The sequence below is a fragment of the Eschscholzia californica genome, unplaced genomic scaffold, assembly GCF_041429995.1.
Source record: "Eschscholzia californica isolate CP2 unplaced genomic scaffold, dmEscCali1.0.p SCAF_5, whole genome shotgun sequence".
NCBI lineage: Eukaryota > Viridiplantae > Streptophyta > Magnoliopsida > Ranunculales > Papaveraceae > Eschscholzia > Eschscholzia californica.
Genome location: NW_028238472.1, coordinates 37,980,489 through 37,999,216, shown reverse-complemented (window position 1 = coordinate 37,999,216; position 18,728 = coordinate 37,980,489). Strand labels below are relative to the sequence as shown.

Sequence of the window (18,728 nt, the reverse complement as noted above, 5' to 3'; positions counted from 1 at the left end):
TTACGAGGTGCTACCCTTGTTAAACATCACCCAAGCATAGAGCTTACTTTGATGATATAAAGATGAGTCCGAACCATCTGTTCTCAAGTCCAAACCATCTGTTCTCAAGTCCATAATGAATTCGTTCTACAACAATACAGCTCTAGTTAAACATCAAGAGTTCCCTTCAAGAAAAATTCGAAGTCATAAAACAGATATAGATCAGTGCAATTATGCCCAACCACAATAGTTACTTCTATCTACATTTATGCTTATTCAATAACGAAAACCAGTTCAGTACTTATGACTGAGATCCATCAAGACCCAAATGAGTCATCAGCCAGTTGCCGACCTCGTCCATCTCCTCGGGGATTGTATAGTGGCCTAGCCTGCACACCCGGAAAAAAGGAGTTCGAAAAAAAAAATTGAACTGAATCCACTAAAATGTAAAACTATGGAAGAAATTGTACCGATCATAGGTTTTGAAGGTAAGACTTTTGAATCCAGTTGAAGTCAAGACTTCAGCAGATTTCTTTCCGTGCTTGTACTGGACGACGTCATCACCTAAACAAACAAGAACATACATCCGACAAGAAAATAAGGGGTTACCAATTTCTCAACTCTCATTATGCTAAGTTCTATTCGGAGGAAAGCATTTTTTAAAACAATCAAATGAGTACGAGAAAAAGAGTTCGCACAATTTTGATTATGAAATTTCGAGGTGTCAAATAAAATTCAACAGCCTCAATGCATCCTACTCCAAAAATCTGATTAGAGTCAAAGATGCATGTGTTGGACTTCCAGACACATTACTTGGAAACCTTTTAAATCTGGTTTTTAACTTGTCTACATATTAGTAAGAACTACTGGTTTGGCTTACGTGGCCTATTTCATCAGATGAAGCCTGGGATGATCTGGGGAGGCCCATCCCAAGAAAAACAATGTACAATACGGGATTGGGTCGAGTCGACTTAATAGAGTAATCAATCCGATGTTTCATCGACGTCTTAATAGAGTAATCAATCAAGGTTGAAGACTAACCACAGTAACCAGTACCTCACTACCTCTTGCTATAAAGGTTCCACGAACAATGATTATCACTTAAATATGTGCGTGTGGTAGGGAATTAACTGAAATCCCCAAGGCTTTTACCTTCAAAACAGATATTTGATAGATACAATTTAAGTTTAATGGGTCAACTAGACTAGTCAGTGGTAGTTGAATCATGTTTTTTGGGAAAGACGGGATACAAGAAGATAAAACTCGAGAAATATGTACCCATATATATAGACTTATATGTATACCTTTGCCATGGCAGAGCAACACAGGCAAGGATGATGCACGAGCAGCGGCTTCATTTGATCCTTCTATCTTGCTCTTCAAGCTCCTGGGAAAAGAAAGGGTTTGATTAATAAAACACACATAAAGTAGGCATAGAACGTGACACGAAAGTGTGAAAAGAGTCTTCAAGTAAGTTCGTGGAAACCTTACGTTGCACACGGAAGCCACCCACTTAATCCAACAACAGCAGATACATTGACTGGGTATGGGTTTCCATTCCCGAATTTCCCTTCAGCAGCACATGTGGCAGAGTAGAGAGCAGTAGCAGCACCCATACTGAAACCCCCAATCCCAAGTTTAACTATAGAATTGTGAAGATAAATTAGATAAGTAACATGAGTTTTATGTGAGTATGTGAATTTTGACTCGATGATCTGAATGCTTTTATTTTAAGAGTAAATATGGTGTAACAAAAATAAGATATGCAAAATACACATCCACTGATAACTCAATTGGTTGGACACCTCTCTAAAAGACCAAGAGGTCATGGGTTCAATCCTTGGAGGCGTTAGTCTACCCTCTTTAATTTTCCCATGTCATTCATGGTGTAAATAAAGTAAAGGTAGTGTCGAGATGGCCTTTAGGGCCCCTTATGTAGTACTTAGATGGCCTTTAGGGCCCCTTATGTAGTACTTCGATGGCCTTTAAGGGCCCAAGCGTCAATGTTATGATGGTGTATGTGCTCATTTGGTTCAGGTTGTATCAATACCATGTAATGATGAATGACTCTTGGAGTCCTTGTCAAAAACAAAAAGATACACAAAATCGCCGTTGGATTGTGTCCTCAACCCAGCATGACTTATCTAAATCTCCTATTCGTTAAGATATACAAGTGAAGTTATTCTGTAAACCTTTAGTTTATAATTGTTATAAATCAACTAGTAAATATAACAGTTAACTGCTCAGATGTGTTTGAGTAGATTATCAATACAATCTAAAAGGTTAGTTAAACTCAGATTATGAAATAAAACCATTATATTAATGCTATTCAATGCACCAAATCATACACCTACTAGTGTCCATCATCTCAGCATTCAGCACTTAAATTCCAGCTGAAGCCAGTGGTTGCTTTTTTTTTTTTTTTTCCTCGTTGTTTTGAATCTGAATTGTCTGTATCATATGGACCCAAAATTAACCCTAATCAGCTCCTCAGATGAGTCAGACAAAAACAGACATCCTGAAGTCTGACTCGAGTCACTTCAGAATTACAGACCTCAAATCAGATTTGAAGAAGAAAAATGCAAACAGTACCGAAGTACATATTTGCTGCTTCAAGGTGCTGCCATCAGGCAGGTACTAAGTGTAGATACATATTTTGGGATCAGTATAGTGTTTTATGTTGCGTTCTAACTACAGGCCCATACGAGCATGAGAGCATCGGACCCTCTTAACTACGACCAGTATTTTGATCACTGGACACCTATGTTAAAAACAAGAGTCTGGAGTTAGGCAATTCAAAATGGGCTTAACATTTGAAATATAGAAAACTAGGCTCCGGTATTAAGAACAAGAGTCTGGAGATAGGTCACTCAACAATCTTAATGTTTAAACTATAAGTCTTAATATAGTGGATAAAGTGATAAACGACGATCTCTAAATGAAAGATAAGATAACCCTTGTCAAGATATGAAGAAATTGAAGGAATATAAAAGCATAACTTCTGGAGTAATTGAAATGAGTACCAAGTGATTTCTGGACAAGAAAGTCAGTAAATCTCATGGGTTCTATAATTTCAATCTCTAGAAAACTTACTATCAGCAGGTTCAGTAGACAAGAGGTTTGCAACATATGCCGCTGAAGCATCTAAACCCTCTACATCACTTGGACCGTCTTCTGTAAGGTCCCCAACATCAAACCCTAGTATCAACCAAAAAGCATTCATAAGAGAATGTTCATTTATGTCGACGGTTATAATACGTTTCAAACATAACGCATTCACCAGACCATTTAACTACTAAATTTTGCAAACTATAACTTTTTTTTGATAAAAATGACGTCTACTTGGTTAAATTAATCTTACATGCATTGGCAGGAAATCCGCCAAAAAGTGTTATGGACTGACAAGGAGATGTCGGGCAAATCCATTTAATCTGCATTACGTAAAATTCGAGATAATAAATTAAACTTTCTTGGCACTCAACCAAGTAAAGAAATAATAAGAAATCCTGATGAATAGATAAATGGGTATCCTGGGACCTAAGTAATTCCCTTTAACATAAAATCCTTACATTCGGAAGAGGAAGGGTTTCCAACAGAGATGACCAGCTGCATAGAAAAATCAGTAGGTAAGCAAGAAAATAAACAGAGCAATTATAGAATATCACAATTGAATAGCTACCTATTTGTCCAAGCTCCAAAAAGATAGGACTTGCGCAAACCATTAAGAATCAGCAAAATATTCTACCTAATATGTCTTAAATGAGCTTGAATGTGCAGAATAAGACTTGGTTTGGTGTTGCTTTTACTATTTTAGTACTTCTACGTTTGAATCTGCATTTCTAACAATCATCACTAAAGTAAGCCTCTTCAGCAACTTTCGGAATGCTTCCTAGAATCATCTCCAAATTATAGCAGTTTTTTTGTTTAACTCACTTTTATATTGTTTTACCACATAACTTCCACACAGGAAAAGACATGTACTTTTATTCATCGATAAGCAATCACAAACTCGGCCCAATATCCAAAAACTTTCAACGGAGACTTGCTCAAACTGATAAAGATATTGGTTTGCTTGGACTACATTATAATGTGCTAGAGGAAAGCAGTTTATTAACAAGTACACAACTGAGAAACCAAGGGATTAAGCATCTAAGGTTCATACAATTCACAAGCATTACTTATAATTAAACAATTCAGCCTGGAGATTATGAAAAAATTCAAATATTATTCTGTTTTTAAAGCGAAAGTTTAAAAACACTTAACGTTTGACAATTATTATCCGCATGTTGGTAGACAGTACAACAATGGGTAAGTTGTAGAAGAAACATCGAAGAGAAAGTTAACAACAATCACCGATTTCTTGATCGAATCATAATAAAATTAACCTCAAAAGCAAAATTCTAAACTATAACCATGAGCCTGAGATTTGGATTATTAAATCAGAAATACAATGAGCAATCAATACACACCAATACAACCAAAAAGAAGCATTGGTACCTTGAGCCATTATCACCGAGACCGTGTAGCCAAACTACAGTAGCCTGGTGTTTCCCTTTGGGCTTAACAACATGAGTCCTTCCAAACTCAAATGTCCTTCTAGCAGTTCTACTTGCTGCAATTTCAAAAAATCATCCCCAAAAGAAATAAGCAAAGACAAAGTGAGAATTGATTGTCATTCATATAATCAATCTCAAAGTTTCAAACTAAATTACTCCAAGAAAAAAAAAACAGATAATGACTAACCAGAACCCATGGAAGAGCCAGTAAAACTCATCTCAGCTGCCAGAAGAACAATTTGGGCGAAACCCACTTAACTTATGGTAAATTAATTGGAATTTGCTCCTGCAAGGAAGAAAAAAAAAATACCCAAATTAACAATCATAATTTAATAACTTATTAGGGTTACTAAAAAGAAACAAACCCATGCACTTTTCCTGTTTACTCTTTATTTTTACAAGCTAAAAACTTGGAAAAACGAAATGGATTCTCCAAAGAAATGTAAAGAGAGATTTATCAATTAACTAAGCAAAAACAAAATCAGACAAAGGAAACCCCAATTTTGAAATCATTAATGGGTATTATTAAACAAAATGAAAGGAATTCAAAAATAATCTATAATTTTTTCGTTTAAAGAGGGAAAATGAAAAGGGGAAAAATATTTTTGGGTAGAAAGGGATATAACCTAATTGAAAAAGTGAAGAAATGCTTTTGAAGGAGATAAGGAGAAGGGAAATATGTATTTTTCTTTCTCCTCTTTTGAGCTTCTTACCAACCTTAATTGAGCTTTCCTGTGTTCCAGATTGTGTAATCTAAAAGGGGAAATGCTTTTTAAGATTTTCTTTTCTTACCTGTTTTCATTTCTTTCTTCTCTCCTTTCAGTTTTGGGTAAATCCCCAAACACCCCCCAACTATTTACCAACCCCCAACTATTTTGCCTTAAGGTGCCCCTAAAGGCGCTAATCTTTTTTAATTTGTTCGTGTTGTTCAAATCCTGCACGGATTAGGCCCGGTCTGAGTTGTCATCGAACTTGTTTAGTCCTTTGACCGCGAAGAATGCCTCTGTGTAAAAGAGAAGCGCCTATAGACCCACTATTTGCCTAAGAGCAAGTCCAGTGTAGCTGGAGCTGCAACTGGGAGCCCAATGGGCTGGGAAAAACCACATTTTATGGAAAAAAAATAGTTCACCAAAAAACGATTTTTGAAAGAAAAAAAAAAAAACAGACACTTAAAAAAAAAATTGTTCAATAAATGTGTAAAGATGTGTTCAAAAATATAATTATGGATCCTAAGATTCAAACTAGTTAACAAACAAACCAAAAAGTTCGTTTAGTTTGTTTCTCAAGGTTCAATTGATAGACATTTTGCTTTGAAGAATTTTTCCTGTCTGCTCGCTCAAATCGCTTCTTTTGGTTCTCCGGTGATGGCAGCGGTTTTCCGGTGACGGCGGCGGTTTTTCGGTGACGGTTGCGATTTTCCTATGCCAGTGGTGGTTCTTTTAGTTTTTTTCCACTTATGTTGTTGACCTTTAGGGTCTTTTCATCTTTGATCTTTAGTACATTTTCATCTTTCTTATTTTCGTCAGTGTCTAGTCAATTTCTCTCAATACATGAGGCACTTTACATTCGAAGTTTTGCGACTTACTTATGTAACTCTCAAGTATCTGGCCGAGAGGAATAATGTTTTATCCCTGTAAATTTCTGATTGTATCACTTATGAATGAAATATGGTTTCGGGGGTTTCAAAAAAAAAAAACAGACAAACCAAAAAGAATCATTTGGAATCATGAATTCGAAAGACTCATGAATCCGTGGATTCATGAATTCGAAAGACTCATGAATCCGTGGATTCATGATTCCTTCATCCAAACACACCATTAGTGTTTTAAATTTCGCTAGTGCACTTGAGATGCTCTAATAAAATTTTATTTTAGTTTTGAATTTTTAATATTCTTTATGATAAAATTTTGAGAGTTTTTGTTGAGTCACGAGGAGATGCTCTAAGAATTTCATTTCAGGTTCTAAAGTTATTTAAATCTTAACATTTAAGAAACAAGTGAACTACCAACAACTGCTTGGTCAGTTAGTCGAGCATCTATTTCGAAAATCCGAAAATCCGAAAGTCATAGGTTGGATTCACCAAGGAGGTTAAATCATAATTTATAAAACTTTGTGTTAAAAGATACCAATAAAATAAAGGTAGGAATGCATCTCTACCTTAATAAATGTAATGACTACATTTAGTTCATCGTTTCCTCCGACGAAGGGTTGTCCCTTCGCCGAAATCTCTTTTCTTTTTCTTCTACGAGTGTGTTGTCTTCGTTTCTTGCCCTAATTAACATCTATTACTATCCCAATAGAGTTTGGAGTATAGCAGAGTGGTATAACTGTAGAAATGAGACAAAAATGTTGGTATAGGAAGAAGATCAGATTCACCAATATCGACAAATCATCATCTGACTAACCATTTTCAATTCAACAATGATACTCTTCCCGGCTAATTTCCCGGCCCAAACCCGGCCGGGTGAGTTGGCTTGCCAACTGGGAAGAGTATCATGAGTTGGAAAGCAAGAAAACCTGATTTTCGCTTCAGTCCCTAATATTATATATAATTACAGTTGAGGACCCTCATTAAATTAATAGAAAATAAATAATAGAAAATCAGGTTTGTAGAAAGCAAGAGAATGTGTCGGCTTTTTATCATCTTCACCAAGAAAATTTCCCCCAAAATTTTGCTAGGGTTTTTCTAGGTCTAAATCACACAACTCTTAATCAAGCTTTGAATCAATCGAAATTTTTCCCCCAAACCGAGGTAAGTTTGTTTGATCTCTAATCTACATCTCTCTTTGTCTGTCTAACTCTCATCCTCTCTCTCTCTCTAGATCTTAGTTTTTTTTTTGTTGAACTACTCTCTAGATCTTAGTTAGTCTTTTGATTACTTTTAATTTGTTTCTCTGTCTAGATCATGAAGTGTTAGCATTGTGGTTCCCATTTGTTTTATTTGAGAAAATCAAAACTCAATTTGGGTTCATCTTCAGAAGACACTCTTACAAGTGATCCTAATAGTCCTTCCTTCTCTTATCATCTCTGTAAATCACTTATTGAGAAGAACGATTTCTTCTCTAAAGAATGCAATGTCCATTGCCCTAATTCTTCCCCACCCATTCACCCACTCAATCCCTTTCATTGATTCTAATTTCTATGTACCCCATTTTTTTCTTTTTCTAAAGTGTTTTGAGTTTGGGTACCAGATATTATTGTCAGAGACTATCTGTACACAGAGTAAATATATATTATAGATACATGTATGAATTTAAAGCTATATTGAGTTGTTTTATTGAAAATCAGAACATGGGTCTCTTTCATTCTCTGCTCTTTTTTTTTTTTTGTCAATAATCTTTAGTTCCTCCAATTGTATTGAATTTTACCTATTATTTGCTCTTAATAATCTCTTCCATACAAGTTTGGGAATGAAAGATGCTTCAAATTTTCTTTCTTTTCTTTTTTATGATTGGCCAAAAAGGACTGTCATTGGTGATTGTGGTCATAGATGAGTAGTGATGAATTCGCCGGATGAAACAAATAAGTGAGGTGATTATGTCGTCGAGTATAATGGGATTACAAAATAAGTGAGGTGATTATGTTTTCGAGTATAATGGGAATACAATTTTAATGTTGTCTTTACAAAAGACTGAATCACACTGACAAATGAGTTTGAAATCCAAAGAGAGTTCTTAGGGCATTTGTATATGAAGGTTATTAGCATATGTAATATTTTATGATGTTGTGTCGAATTTGAAATAAGTTTCATTTCTACACAACGCCATCAGTGAATGTCGGCATAAAATGCCCTTAGACTCAAACAAAAGACAATTACATTTAATCTCACACTCAGTAGGCTGAAACAACACCATATATCTAGCCTTACTAAATACTCATATTGTGTGCCATACTCTCTAACCTCCACATAGTCACAAGCAAGTTTTCCAGATAGTTCGGAGTGAAAATCTTGAAACTTAGCTAGTGTGTAAATGTCCCTCATCTGTTTTTCTATTTCGAAAGGAGTCACACAAGGCAAGACAAAATTATAAGACCTAAAGTCTTCTCTTGCCTCTTTCTCAACTTTATCTTTTTAAGCGACGTTGTATTGTTCAACAAAAACCTTTAATGAGGTTTTCGCGTTAACATATCCATCAAAAAACGCATTCATACTCTCACTTCGTTGGATACTATACATTCCCGCCCAGAAGTAAGGCTTCACAAATATTGGAACCCATCGTTTTCTCTCTCTATACATATCATCCAACCATCGATTATCCCATAAACTATAATGATCTATCATATATTTCCACTTTGACTCGAACTCTTCGATGCTAACTGCGTCATAAACAATATCATGTAGCATAGTATTTATCTTCTTGTATTCTTTGTAGCTACTTAGTTTCTGAGGTATCTTCTTCATTATATGCCAAAGACACCATCGGTGTCTTGTGTTAGGAAAAACTTCCTCAATAGCACACCGCATAGCTTGATCTTGATCTGTAATAATACCATCAGGCGCCTTACCATCCATACAATCAAGCCAAGTCCTAAACAACCAACTAAATGACTCTGTATCTTCATTAGACAATAGACCACAACCCAAAAGAATAGATTGCCCATGATGGTTAATCCCAACAAAAGGAGCAAACGGAAGACCATATCTATTTGTTAGGTAGGTTGTATCGAATGTTACAACATCGCCAAATTCTTTGTATGCCTCTCTACTCCTCCTATCTGCCCAAAACACATTACGTAAGCAACCTTCATCGTCTAAATCCATACTAAAAACAAAACCATTGCTCTTCTTCTGCATAGTCAAAAAGTATCGTTGAATAGCTGCAGCATCTCCTTCCCCAAGACGAATTGCTCTTTTCTTTTGTATATAATTTCTGCAATCTCTTTCATTAAATGGGACATTCTTACGTCCACCAGCTGCTACAACATGTTGCTTATAGTTTCGGTTCACTTTAATTCCTGCCATATCACTAATTTCAAGTTGTCTTGCCACACGTGCATTAATCTTTCGATAACATCTGAAGTGGCGAGCTTTTCCGGGGCTAAGAATATGATTGTGCTCTAAAAGAACACTAGTAATTTCGTACTTCCCACTTCTATTCAACTTCCCACAAATTTTGGCTTGACACCCAGTTTTACTAGTAGGTTGTGGTTGAATAGGTTTGCTACTTGCTGATTTAGCTCGCCCATTTTTCCCACAAGTTAGTGTAATGTATCGAACTACTCCTTCCCCTTTTTTTGATGATCGTTTGCTTATTGAGAACCCTTCTTTTCTAGCATAAGAAAGACATACTTCACACATTTCATCAATGGTTTGGAACTCCAAACCAACACTTGGTACAATTACTTCTTTATGTTTGTCACTTTCTTTCTCGGACATTAGCTCAAAATCATCCATATGTTCACTTTCTGAAGATTGCGACATCTCTGCAAAATATATTTATTGTTCATTACTTTCGAAGTTCCCATAATTCATGTCTGAAGTACACTATTATGTCAAATATATTTATTGTTCATTTATAAATATTAGTCTCCTGACACACATCGATCCGTATCTTACTTATCTTATAAAAGTTTACTTGTATATCAGAAATCGAACACATATAAGATTCTAACTTAAATGTAAAATGAGAACAAATCAAGAGTTACACCTATTAGTTGGTATGTAAATGAGACACCACAGTTCCAATATCCTGCTAATTAAACAATATAAAATGTTCACAAACACATCTAAATAATATAATGAAAATAAAATAAAGAAATAAGTCAACAGTATGAACATCTGGTGAATCCGATTTGAAATCTAGAGAACTAGGAAGATAAGTGGCATTAGATAAATAGATTGAGAAAAAGAAGGTTATAGGTGTACCAATTTCAAACTTGTAGAGAGAGAGAGAGAGGATGAGAGTTAGACAGAGAGAGAGGGAGGTAGATATAAAAAATCCCGAGCTCGGTTTCCCCCAAAAATTTCGGTTGATTCAAAGCTTGATTAAGAGTTGTATGATTCAAAGATGAACCCAAATTGAGTTTTGATTTTCTCAAATAAAACAAATGGGAACCACAATTAATACTCTTACCAGGAGGAGAAGATCGATGATGATTTGTTTTTATGGCATCAGAAGATGAGAGTTAGACAGACAAAGAGAGAGGTAGATTAGAGATCAAACAAACTTACCTCAGTTTGGGGGATAAATTTCGGTTCATTCAAAGCTTAATTAACAGTTGTGTGATTTAGACCTAGAAAAATCCTAGCAAAAGTTTGGGGGTAATTTTCTTGGTGAAGATGATAAAAAGCCGACACGTCCTCTTGCTTTCTACAAACCTGATTTTCTATTATTTATTTTCTATTAATTTAATGAGGGTCCTCAACTGTAATTATATATACTATTAGGGACTGAAGCGAAAATCAAGTTTTCTTACTTTCCAACTCATGAAACTCTTCCCAGTTGGCAAGCCAACTCACCCGGCCGGGTTTGGGCCGGGAAATTAGCCGGGAAGAGTATCATTGTTGTTTTCAATTATCATTTAGATCCGTCCATTTATGAAGACTGATGTTTCGTCCATTGATGAAGATCGACGATTTGGTAGTTCTCCATAAATACTATGGCACCACGATTCCTCCATTGATGGAGATCGACGATTCCTTGTTTAAACTACGGAAAATATAACGATTAGGCATCTAACTATCAATCCATAGTCCACGATCCAACCGATTGCAAATGCAAGAAAGAAGAGTTCGTGATTGTTTTTACAAAATTCAGCCTGACAGACTCGCACGATCTCCATTTCTCTACTTGGTTTATAATTTCTACTTATGTTTTAGTATAACAAAATTTTACGACATTTAGGGTCTTTTCATTCGCGATTTTGATGATCTTTTCATTTTATGACCTTTAGGATCTTTTCATTTAGTTTTTGTCTTTTTACTCCTTTCCTTTCGTGAAGTACTTTACGTTTAGAAGTTATTTGTTGTACTTTACTTATGTAACTCTCGTGTTGTACTCAGAGGAGTTAAAATTTTCAATCATGTAATGTTCTCGATTGATTTCCGTCTTCTGAACTCAAAAAAAATGTCCAACATATGTGCACAATACCTTCTCTGATCTTGTGAAGTCCGATCCATACACAACCACCCAAACGGATTCGCGCGAGGTAGTAATGCAAAACCTCTCCTCTTTCTCCTAATTTTGTTTTCCATGCTTCCATGTCCTCCCAAATTTCCATCTCTCCTATACTCCAAATTATGTTTCCTATCGACTCATCACCACCACCACCACCACCCTTTCCTCCTCTTCCTCACCCACTTCTCCTCCCAACCTCCTCCTCCACCACCACCACCACCACCACCATCAACAAATTCCATTCAAACCCAAACTTCTATTTCCACAATGTGCAATTTGATAAATCAATCTTACCACTCAAACCAATTCCCATCCCACCCAACAACAATGCCCAAGCTTTTGAATCTCCAATTAGACCCTTCTCTTTTGAGTCAAGAACAAGTCATTATGATCATTGCTTCTCTCATCAACTACTCAGGTCCAATGGTGGCTTTGAGTTTCTTCCACTGGGCTATTAATTATCCTCAGTTCCGCCATTTCATGCGGTTTTATATTACCACTTCATCTTCATTAATCCAAACTGGTCATTCAGAAAGAGCCCATGAAGTTCTTAGGTCTATGGTTGCAAGTTTTGCTGAAATTGGAAAGTTGAATAATGCCATTGACATGGTTTTTGAAATTCATAATCAGGGTTTACCTCCAAGTGTTCATACCCTGAATTATATTCTTGTGTTTGTGTCAAAATCTGGTTCAATGAAATTTGCAGATAAACTGTTTGTTGAAATGTCTCAGAGAGGTGTTTCTCCTAATTCTTGCACTTATAAGACTATGATCTGTGGTCATTGTAGAGAAGGTAGTAGTATTTTGGTTGTGGAGAAATGGGTTAGTGAGATGAGAGAGAAAGGGTTTGTATTGGACAATGTGACCTGTACTTCAATGGTGGGTTTGTTCTGCAAAAAGGGTTCTGTTGGTAGAGTTTTTGGACTTTTTGAAAAGATGGTGGAAATGGGGTTTCCACCAAATGTGATAAATTACACTGTTTTTATTGATCAACTATGTAAGAGAGGAAATGTGAAACAAGCTTTTGAAGTTTTAGAAGAAATGGTGAGAAAAGGTTGGAAACCAAATGTTTATACACATACATCATTGATTAATGGATTATGTAAAAAAGGGTGGACAGAGAAAGCATTTAGGTTATTTTTGAAGCTAATTAGGAGTGAGAATTACAAACCAAATGTTTTTACATATACAACCATGATCACTGGTTATTGCAAGGAGAAGAAAATGAATAGAGCTGAAATGCTTTTGAGGAGAATGAAAGAACAAGAATTGGTTCCAAACACAAACACATATAGTACTTTGATTGATGGGCATTGTAAAATAGGGAATTTCGATAGAGCAAATGAGTTGATGGATGAAATGGAGAGAGAAAGCTGTAAACCCAATATTTGTACTTATAATTCGATCGCTAATGGTCTCTGCAAAAAGGGTAATTTACAAGAGGCATATAAAGTACTTGAGAAGGGATATCGACAAGGTCTTCGACCCGATCGGATCACATATACTATACTAATGACCGAACATTGCAGATTATCCGACACTAATAAGGCCATGGAAATGTTCAATAAAATGATAGATGATGGGTGCAAACCCGATATTCATACTTATACCACATTAATTGGAGCTTTTTGCCGCCAAAAGAATATGGAAGAAGGCCAGAGACTCTTTAAAGAAGCCATTAATATGGGTCTGGTTCCAACCAAGCAAACTTATACATCATTGATATGTGGGTATTGTAGAGACGGAAATTCTAGATTAGCATTAGAGATCTTCCAAAATATGGCAAAGAATGGGTCTATACCCGATTCGATTACGTATGGGACATTGATTAGTGGTTTATGCAAGGAATCAAAGTTGAAAGAAGCACGAATTCTATACGATTCCATGATAGATAAAGGATTATCTCCGTGTGAAGTTACACGACTAACAATAGCTTATGAGTATTGCAAGAAGGAAGATGATTCAGTTATAGCTATGGGTTTATTAGATAAACTAGATACAAAGTTGTGGACTAGAACAATTAATACATTAGTTAGGAAACTTTGTAGTGAAGGAAAGGTTGAAATGGCTGCTAAATTCTATCATAAATTGTTGGATAAAGAACGAAACTCGGATCCTATTACTTATAAAGCATTTACTACAGCCTGCTATGAAGCTAACAAGTATTCGATCGCTTCTGAGATTTCTGAAAGGATTTCTAAAGAAAACCGATAGGAGAATGTCATTGAATTGCAGATCAGAGTTTGGATGTAAATTGTTCCCCCTTGAAGCTATTAGAATGTATTCCCAGTTCTTCTGTTGCTCAGGGAGATCTCGAAAGTCTTCTGTTATTTATACCATTTGATTAGTTTATTTAAAAAAGTTTGATACTCTTTTCTTTACCTTCGTTGGCCCTAAAGAAACTGATCTTTCTTTTAAATATTACGTTAACGTCGTAATAATGTGTTGCAGCAAAGATTATGTTCTTCAAATGAATTAGGATGCGATAAGAAAGCAAATTGTAGAGCGGCAACCATGGATTGTATAAAAGGTAAAAAAATTGAGATGCATGATTTTGACCTTCTCTCGACTATGCATTATAATTGTTAGGTTTTCGCACTCGCATCAATTCCAAGTTATGCTAGATGGGCAAGTCATGTTTCTTTAATTGATGTCTAAACTTCTATTCATGCCGCTCATGCATTTCGCGCTGTACCATCACACCGACCAGTATGAATTTGATTTGTTTTGGTCCGGGTACTTTGTGTCTGACTAAGATAGACTCTAAATCAAAACTGAACCAGCCACTAAAACGACTCAGACAGACGAGTTAGACAAAAACAAACATTCTGAAATCTAACTCGAATTAGACCATTAGCAAGTCAGACTAGGGAGTTGGGCCTGTGTCCTTGTAGGCTCCAAGGGGCGTTGGCCTTGGTTTTTCCATTGGATTATGGGCTCATTCGAGCGTTTGTTCTTGAAAAGAGAATACGGAGACATAATCTCGACAGCGAATAGAAGAGAACATCACACGATACCAATCTGGGCCTCAAATAGATATTACTTACAAATTTATAGAACCAAATGGTAATATATTTCATCAATTCAATGGAATTACAATTTCCTTCCTAGTACTAGCTAATAATAAATTTATCTCAACTTCTTTTGCCAAGAATTGAAGCCTCTTTATTCTGAGGCTAAAATGCTTGTCTAAATAATAAGAAACATTATATATATAAAACTAATTAGTAGCCTAATATTGGATTCCTTTCTTCATCTATTTCAACAACTATGAGTTGATCAGGATCTGAACCATTTGGTCCTTCTGAGTACAGTGTTGGAAGGTAAGCCTTGTAAGCGGGAAGGTATCGTGAAACGAAGTCATGAACCTGCAAACACACCCACCAAAGTTTCAATTTCGGATAACCGAACTACTAAATCAGATGAAGATCAGTAAGATCCGACATAGAAGTGAAAAATACCATACATGAAAAATTAGTCCTAAGATCTTTTACATGAAAATCCTTATAGAACGAGGTATAGGAGTACTACTATTCGAAATCATATCAAGGAATATCGGTATCCCCCATGTCTAATAAGAATCGAAGAAAAAGAGTGAAGTTAGAAACTCACCTCTTCATCGGACATCCCAGTTTTACCGTCTTCTCTCATGGCAATCTCTGCCTGAAAAGCCAACACAAGAATTTGTTCGATTGTGTAAATTAAGAAAAACTTAAATTTAAAGCTTAAGCTAAACAAACTCTTTGGTTTCGGACAGAATCACAACGAACCTGTAATCGCCATTGATAGACACAATTCGGGTCTTTAATCTTGATAACGATCCATGAGTTAATGAACTTATCCCACGCTTCATAATAAGCTTCTAAATATTTGTTTACCAACTCCAACTGAAAGAACGAGGGGAGTTCCATTCGTAAGTAAAACAACATATTTCGAGGGGTAAACAGACACAAAAAAAGACTTGTTTTCTTACAGGAAATAAAAGCAAAGATATGATTTTTTTAGGTTGAAACTGTCTGACCAATGTTTTTAAAAATCACTGACCTGTGGATCAACTGCTGTTACAACTTCCATTGGCACGGGCTTAAAACCGAGCATCCAACCTTCGAACAAGATAACCTGAGTATACGATCAACATAAAAGGAAGTGAGAAACCAAAGCCGAAATTGTGATTCTATATGTAACAAGATGAACTATAAAGTGGTATCTTACCGATAATGGTCCATCCACTTCCGGCCAAGTTGAAGGATCAGCTCTGTCGCCTCTTCCACCATATGCAGACTATACAAGAAGCAATCAATCAGTAATGTTGATATAAACCACATATATGCGAACGATTAAATTTATGGTGGCAACTTACTTTATCGTAACGTGGTAGCTTAATCTTGGAACCTGATTAACAAAACAAATAAGATGCAAAGAATTGAATCAAAATCTTGGGTATGAAATAATTTAGCTTTTTCTATCTAAATACTGCACCGAGAGACGAAAAATGTTTCGATGGGTATCTTACCTTCTTTTGTCATTTGGGTAAGGGCCTTCAATGTCTCAACTGATAGAGAAAGATCATGACTTCCAGCATTCCCACGGAGCTGAAACTCGAATAAATCTATTTTTCAGATGATGGATTTCACCTACTAGAAATAAGGCAAAAAATCTTGGCATGTTTCAACGCCTACCTCTAGGAGTGCATTTTCGGGATGTTGTTCCCTGAGCTTAGCCTAAGTATAGAAAACCCATAAAACAGTTAGAAAAGAAAACAAGTTAAAGAAGCAACTACAACCGAAATCCGAATATATTTACCTGATCAGCTGCTGTCAGATAGAAGTCATCGATCGAAATCGTTGCAGATTTTCTGAATTATGAGTTAATGGATTAGAGATTTCAAAAGGAGATAAAAATATAACTATGAAAACTTAAACCGTTGTTTTCTTTACTACCTGCCGCTAGCACGGAGAAGATAATCTAGAGCAAGAACAAGTGTGGTCTTTCCACAACCTTGTGGTGCACTAAAACCAATCTGCAACAAAAAAAAAAGATCATATTGAGTATCGAAAAACCCTAAACTCAAATCCCTAAGAAAAATGACTAAAACAATATTTATATACCACTAGTGGGGGAATTTCTTCTCCTTCTTTGTACTTAGCTCTGTGTTGCTCAATTTGATTTTCACACCATATGAACACTGGAATATAGTAGTGATAAACCCTAACTTTCTGAGGTGTTGTTAGTTGGAACTCACTAAATTTGAACATTCTGCATATATACCCACCATACTTTAACCATTCGTCAATGGATGTTCCGATTGTTTCCGAATTTAAACCTAATTTCTCTACTAGTGGACCTGAGGCGATAAACTCGAAAAGATCCTTCACAGATGTAACTGCAGAAGATGATGGAAAAACCGAATGTATAGGGCTAGGTCTACACCCATTGCTAGTACCAATTTCGTAAGGTGTCGAATTGTCTTGCATCCAAGAACATCGAAAACCTAAAAGCAAAAAACTTATGATTAAGACAAATGATTTGTAGATAGCCTTCATCTCTAAACCAAAATACCCATCTTCAAATTTATGAAATCTAACTCCTAGAAACCTAATCATTTGAATTACAATCTAAATAGCAAAATGTTCAATCTGTTAAAAGAACCATTAAACTAAAAGTGAATTTAGCTTCAAATTGAAAGGGGAAAATCTTGAACAAAATTAAATTTTAAAAAATGATTCAACAACCCAAATCAACAGAAGAGAGTCAGTTTTACTTCAAATTCAACTTATTTCCTTTTCTCATTAAATCTTTTATAAGAACACAAAGAAATAGGTTCTGCTAAAATTCCTAAGAACTCTGTACAAAATTGCAGGTTTCCATGAATCATGAAACTAAACAGAAAAAACATTGAAAACCTAAAAAAAACAGATAAAAATTCAAATCACCAATAAGAACTGAAACCCACATTTCCTGTGTCTATGAGAGAAAGTTTAGTAGAATACCCAGAAGCTAAAATTAGAAACTGAATAGAAAATAGAAGAGATAAAGATGAAAAAGAAGGATAGAAAAATACCTGATTTTGCAGTTTGGGTTGGCATTTTAGTAATGGGGAATGAATTAACAATAGAAGAAGAAATTGAATTTGGGTTATAGGAATTTGAAGTAAAGGAAGAGAAAATGTTGAGATGAGAATGAAATTGATTTGGGTATTTATAGTATTGGAAGAGAGAAGAAGTCGGAGATGGAATAGACTGGGTATTGGATAGAATGTTTAACATCATCATCGTCATCACCACCTCTTCCTCTCACTCTACCAAGGAACCTTCTCTCTCTCTTTCTCTCACTACTTTCTCTCTCTACTTTGCTTCTCTATCTTGGGGGGTGTAAGAGATTGACTAGGACTCTCTGTCACCCACAAATAACCAACTAGACCTGCACGGTTCTGAATACCGTTGGTTTTTGGTTGGTGAACTGTATGCAATCTCTCTCTCTCTCTCTCTCTCTCACATTTCCTTAATGAAAACTACCAAATTACCCTTCATTTTCTAGGGCTAATTCCTTTTTAGCCCCCGACATGTGGCTAACTCCCGCGTTTGGCCCCTTGGACATAGGGGTGGGAATCGGGTCAGGCGAGCAGCCTGCGGGAGAATAAAAGAACTCCAGTTAAGCGGGTACGAAGAACTCACTGTGATGACCATTAAGGTAGACTGACGGGCGGGTGGGCAAAATATTGTTCCTCTTTGTCTGCTAATGCCCGTTTATTTTGATAGACACTGTGAGGTGTATACAGGTACGACTTGCGCAAACATGACAATAAAATTTTATTTTGTTATTCAAATTGAAGAAATTAAGTAATGAGGATAAAATAACAAATTCAATAAGAAAAAAGATTAAAAAATTAACTTCAACATATAATGAACAAAAATAAAAAATTAACTTCAACTCTAATATTCCCCCTTCAGTCAAGTACACAAGCGACACAAACCATAAGTGGAGTTCACCCCCAATACTTGACAATTTTGCTCTTTATTTCACTTACAATCTTAGACAATAAAAGGGTTCCTTCGGAGTTCCTTAAACACAATAC

The 18,728-nt window shown here is 35.8% G+C and overlaps 3 protein-coding genes and 1 pseudogene across 6 annotated transcripts; 1 reads left to right on the top strand and 3 right to left on the bottom strand.

Annotated features, from left to right (window-relative positions):
- Nucleotides 1–78: 78 nt before the first annotated feature.
- Nucleotides 79–5,388, bottom strand: LOC147539021 (uncharacterized). 4 transcript variants are annotated; one of them, XM_086638889.1, is made up of 10 exons: nt 5,253–5,388; nt 4,723–4,821; nt 4,477–4,591; nt 3,549–3,585; nt 3,341–3,410; nt 3,073–3,177; nt 1,471–1,621; nt 1,284–1,366; nt 450–543; nt 79–368 (listed from the first exon to the last, which is right to left on the bottom strand). In XM_086638889.1, exons 2-10 carry the CDS (start codon nt 4,751–4,753, stop codon nt 281–283), a joined length of 774 nt encoding a protein of 257 aa, XP_086495015.1. In that variant the 5' UTR covers nt 4,754–4,821; nt 5,253–5,388; the 3' UTR covers nt 79–280. The 4 variants fall into 4 exon arrangements, with proteins under 4 accessions (XP_086495015.1, XP_086495016.1, XP_086495017.1 ...); XM_086638890.1 differs by having other exon boundaries at nt 5,162–5,384; XM_086638891.1 differs by having other exon boundaries at nt 5,249–5,340.
- Nucleotides 5,389–8,607: 3,219 nt separating this feature from the next.
- On the bottom strand, nt 8,608–10,243 carry LOC147539020 (protein FAR1-RELATED SEQUENCE 5 pseudogene; annotated as a pseudogene).
- A 1,302-nt stretch (nt 10,244–11,545) lies between these two features.
- On the top strand, nt 11,546–14,219 carry LOC147539019 (Pentatricopeptide repeat (PPR-like) superfamily protein). Its single transcript, XM_086638887.1, has one exon. The coding sequence runs from the start codon at nt 11,729–11,731 to the stop codon at nt 13,865–13,867; it is 2,139 nt and encodes a 712-aa protein (XP_086495013.1). The 5' UTR covers nt 11,546–11,728; the 3' UTR covers nt 13,868–14,219.
- Nucleotides 14,220–14,675: 456 nt separating this feature from the next.
- On the bottom strand, nt 14,676–18,156 carry LOC147539018 (D-glycerate 3-kinase, chloroplastic-like). The gene is made up of 12 exons (XM_086638888.1): nt 17,715–18,156; nt 16,762–17,144; nt 16,594–16,673; nt 16,457–16,508; nt 16,333–16,374; nt 16,167–16,245; nt 16,014–16,045; nt 15,866–15,934; nt 15,698–15,772; nt 15,424–15,540; nt 15,266–15,316; nt 14,676–15,021 (listed from the first exon to the last, which is right to left on the bottom strand). Exons 1-12 carry the CDS (start codon nt 17,929–17,931, stop codon nt 14,878–14,880), a joined length of 1,341 nt encoding a protein of 446 aa, XP_086495014.1. The 5' UTR covers nt 17,932–18,156; the 3' UTR covers nt 14,676–14,877.
- Nucleotides 18,157–18,728: the final 572 nt, after the last annotated feature.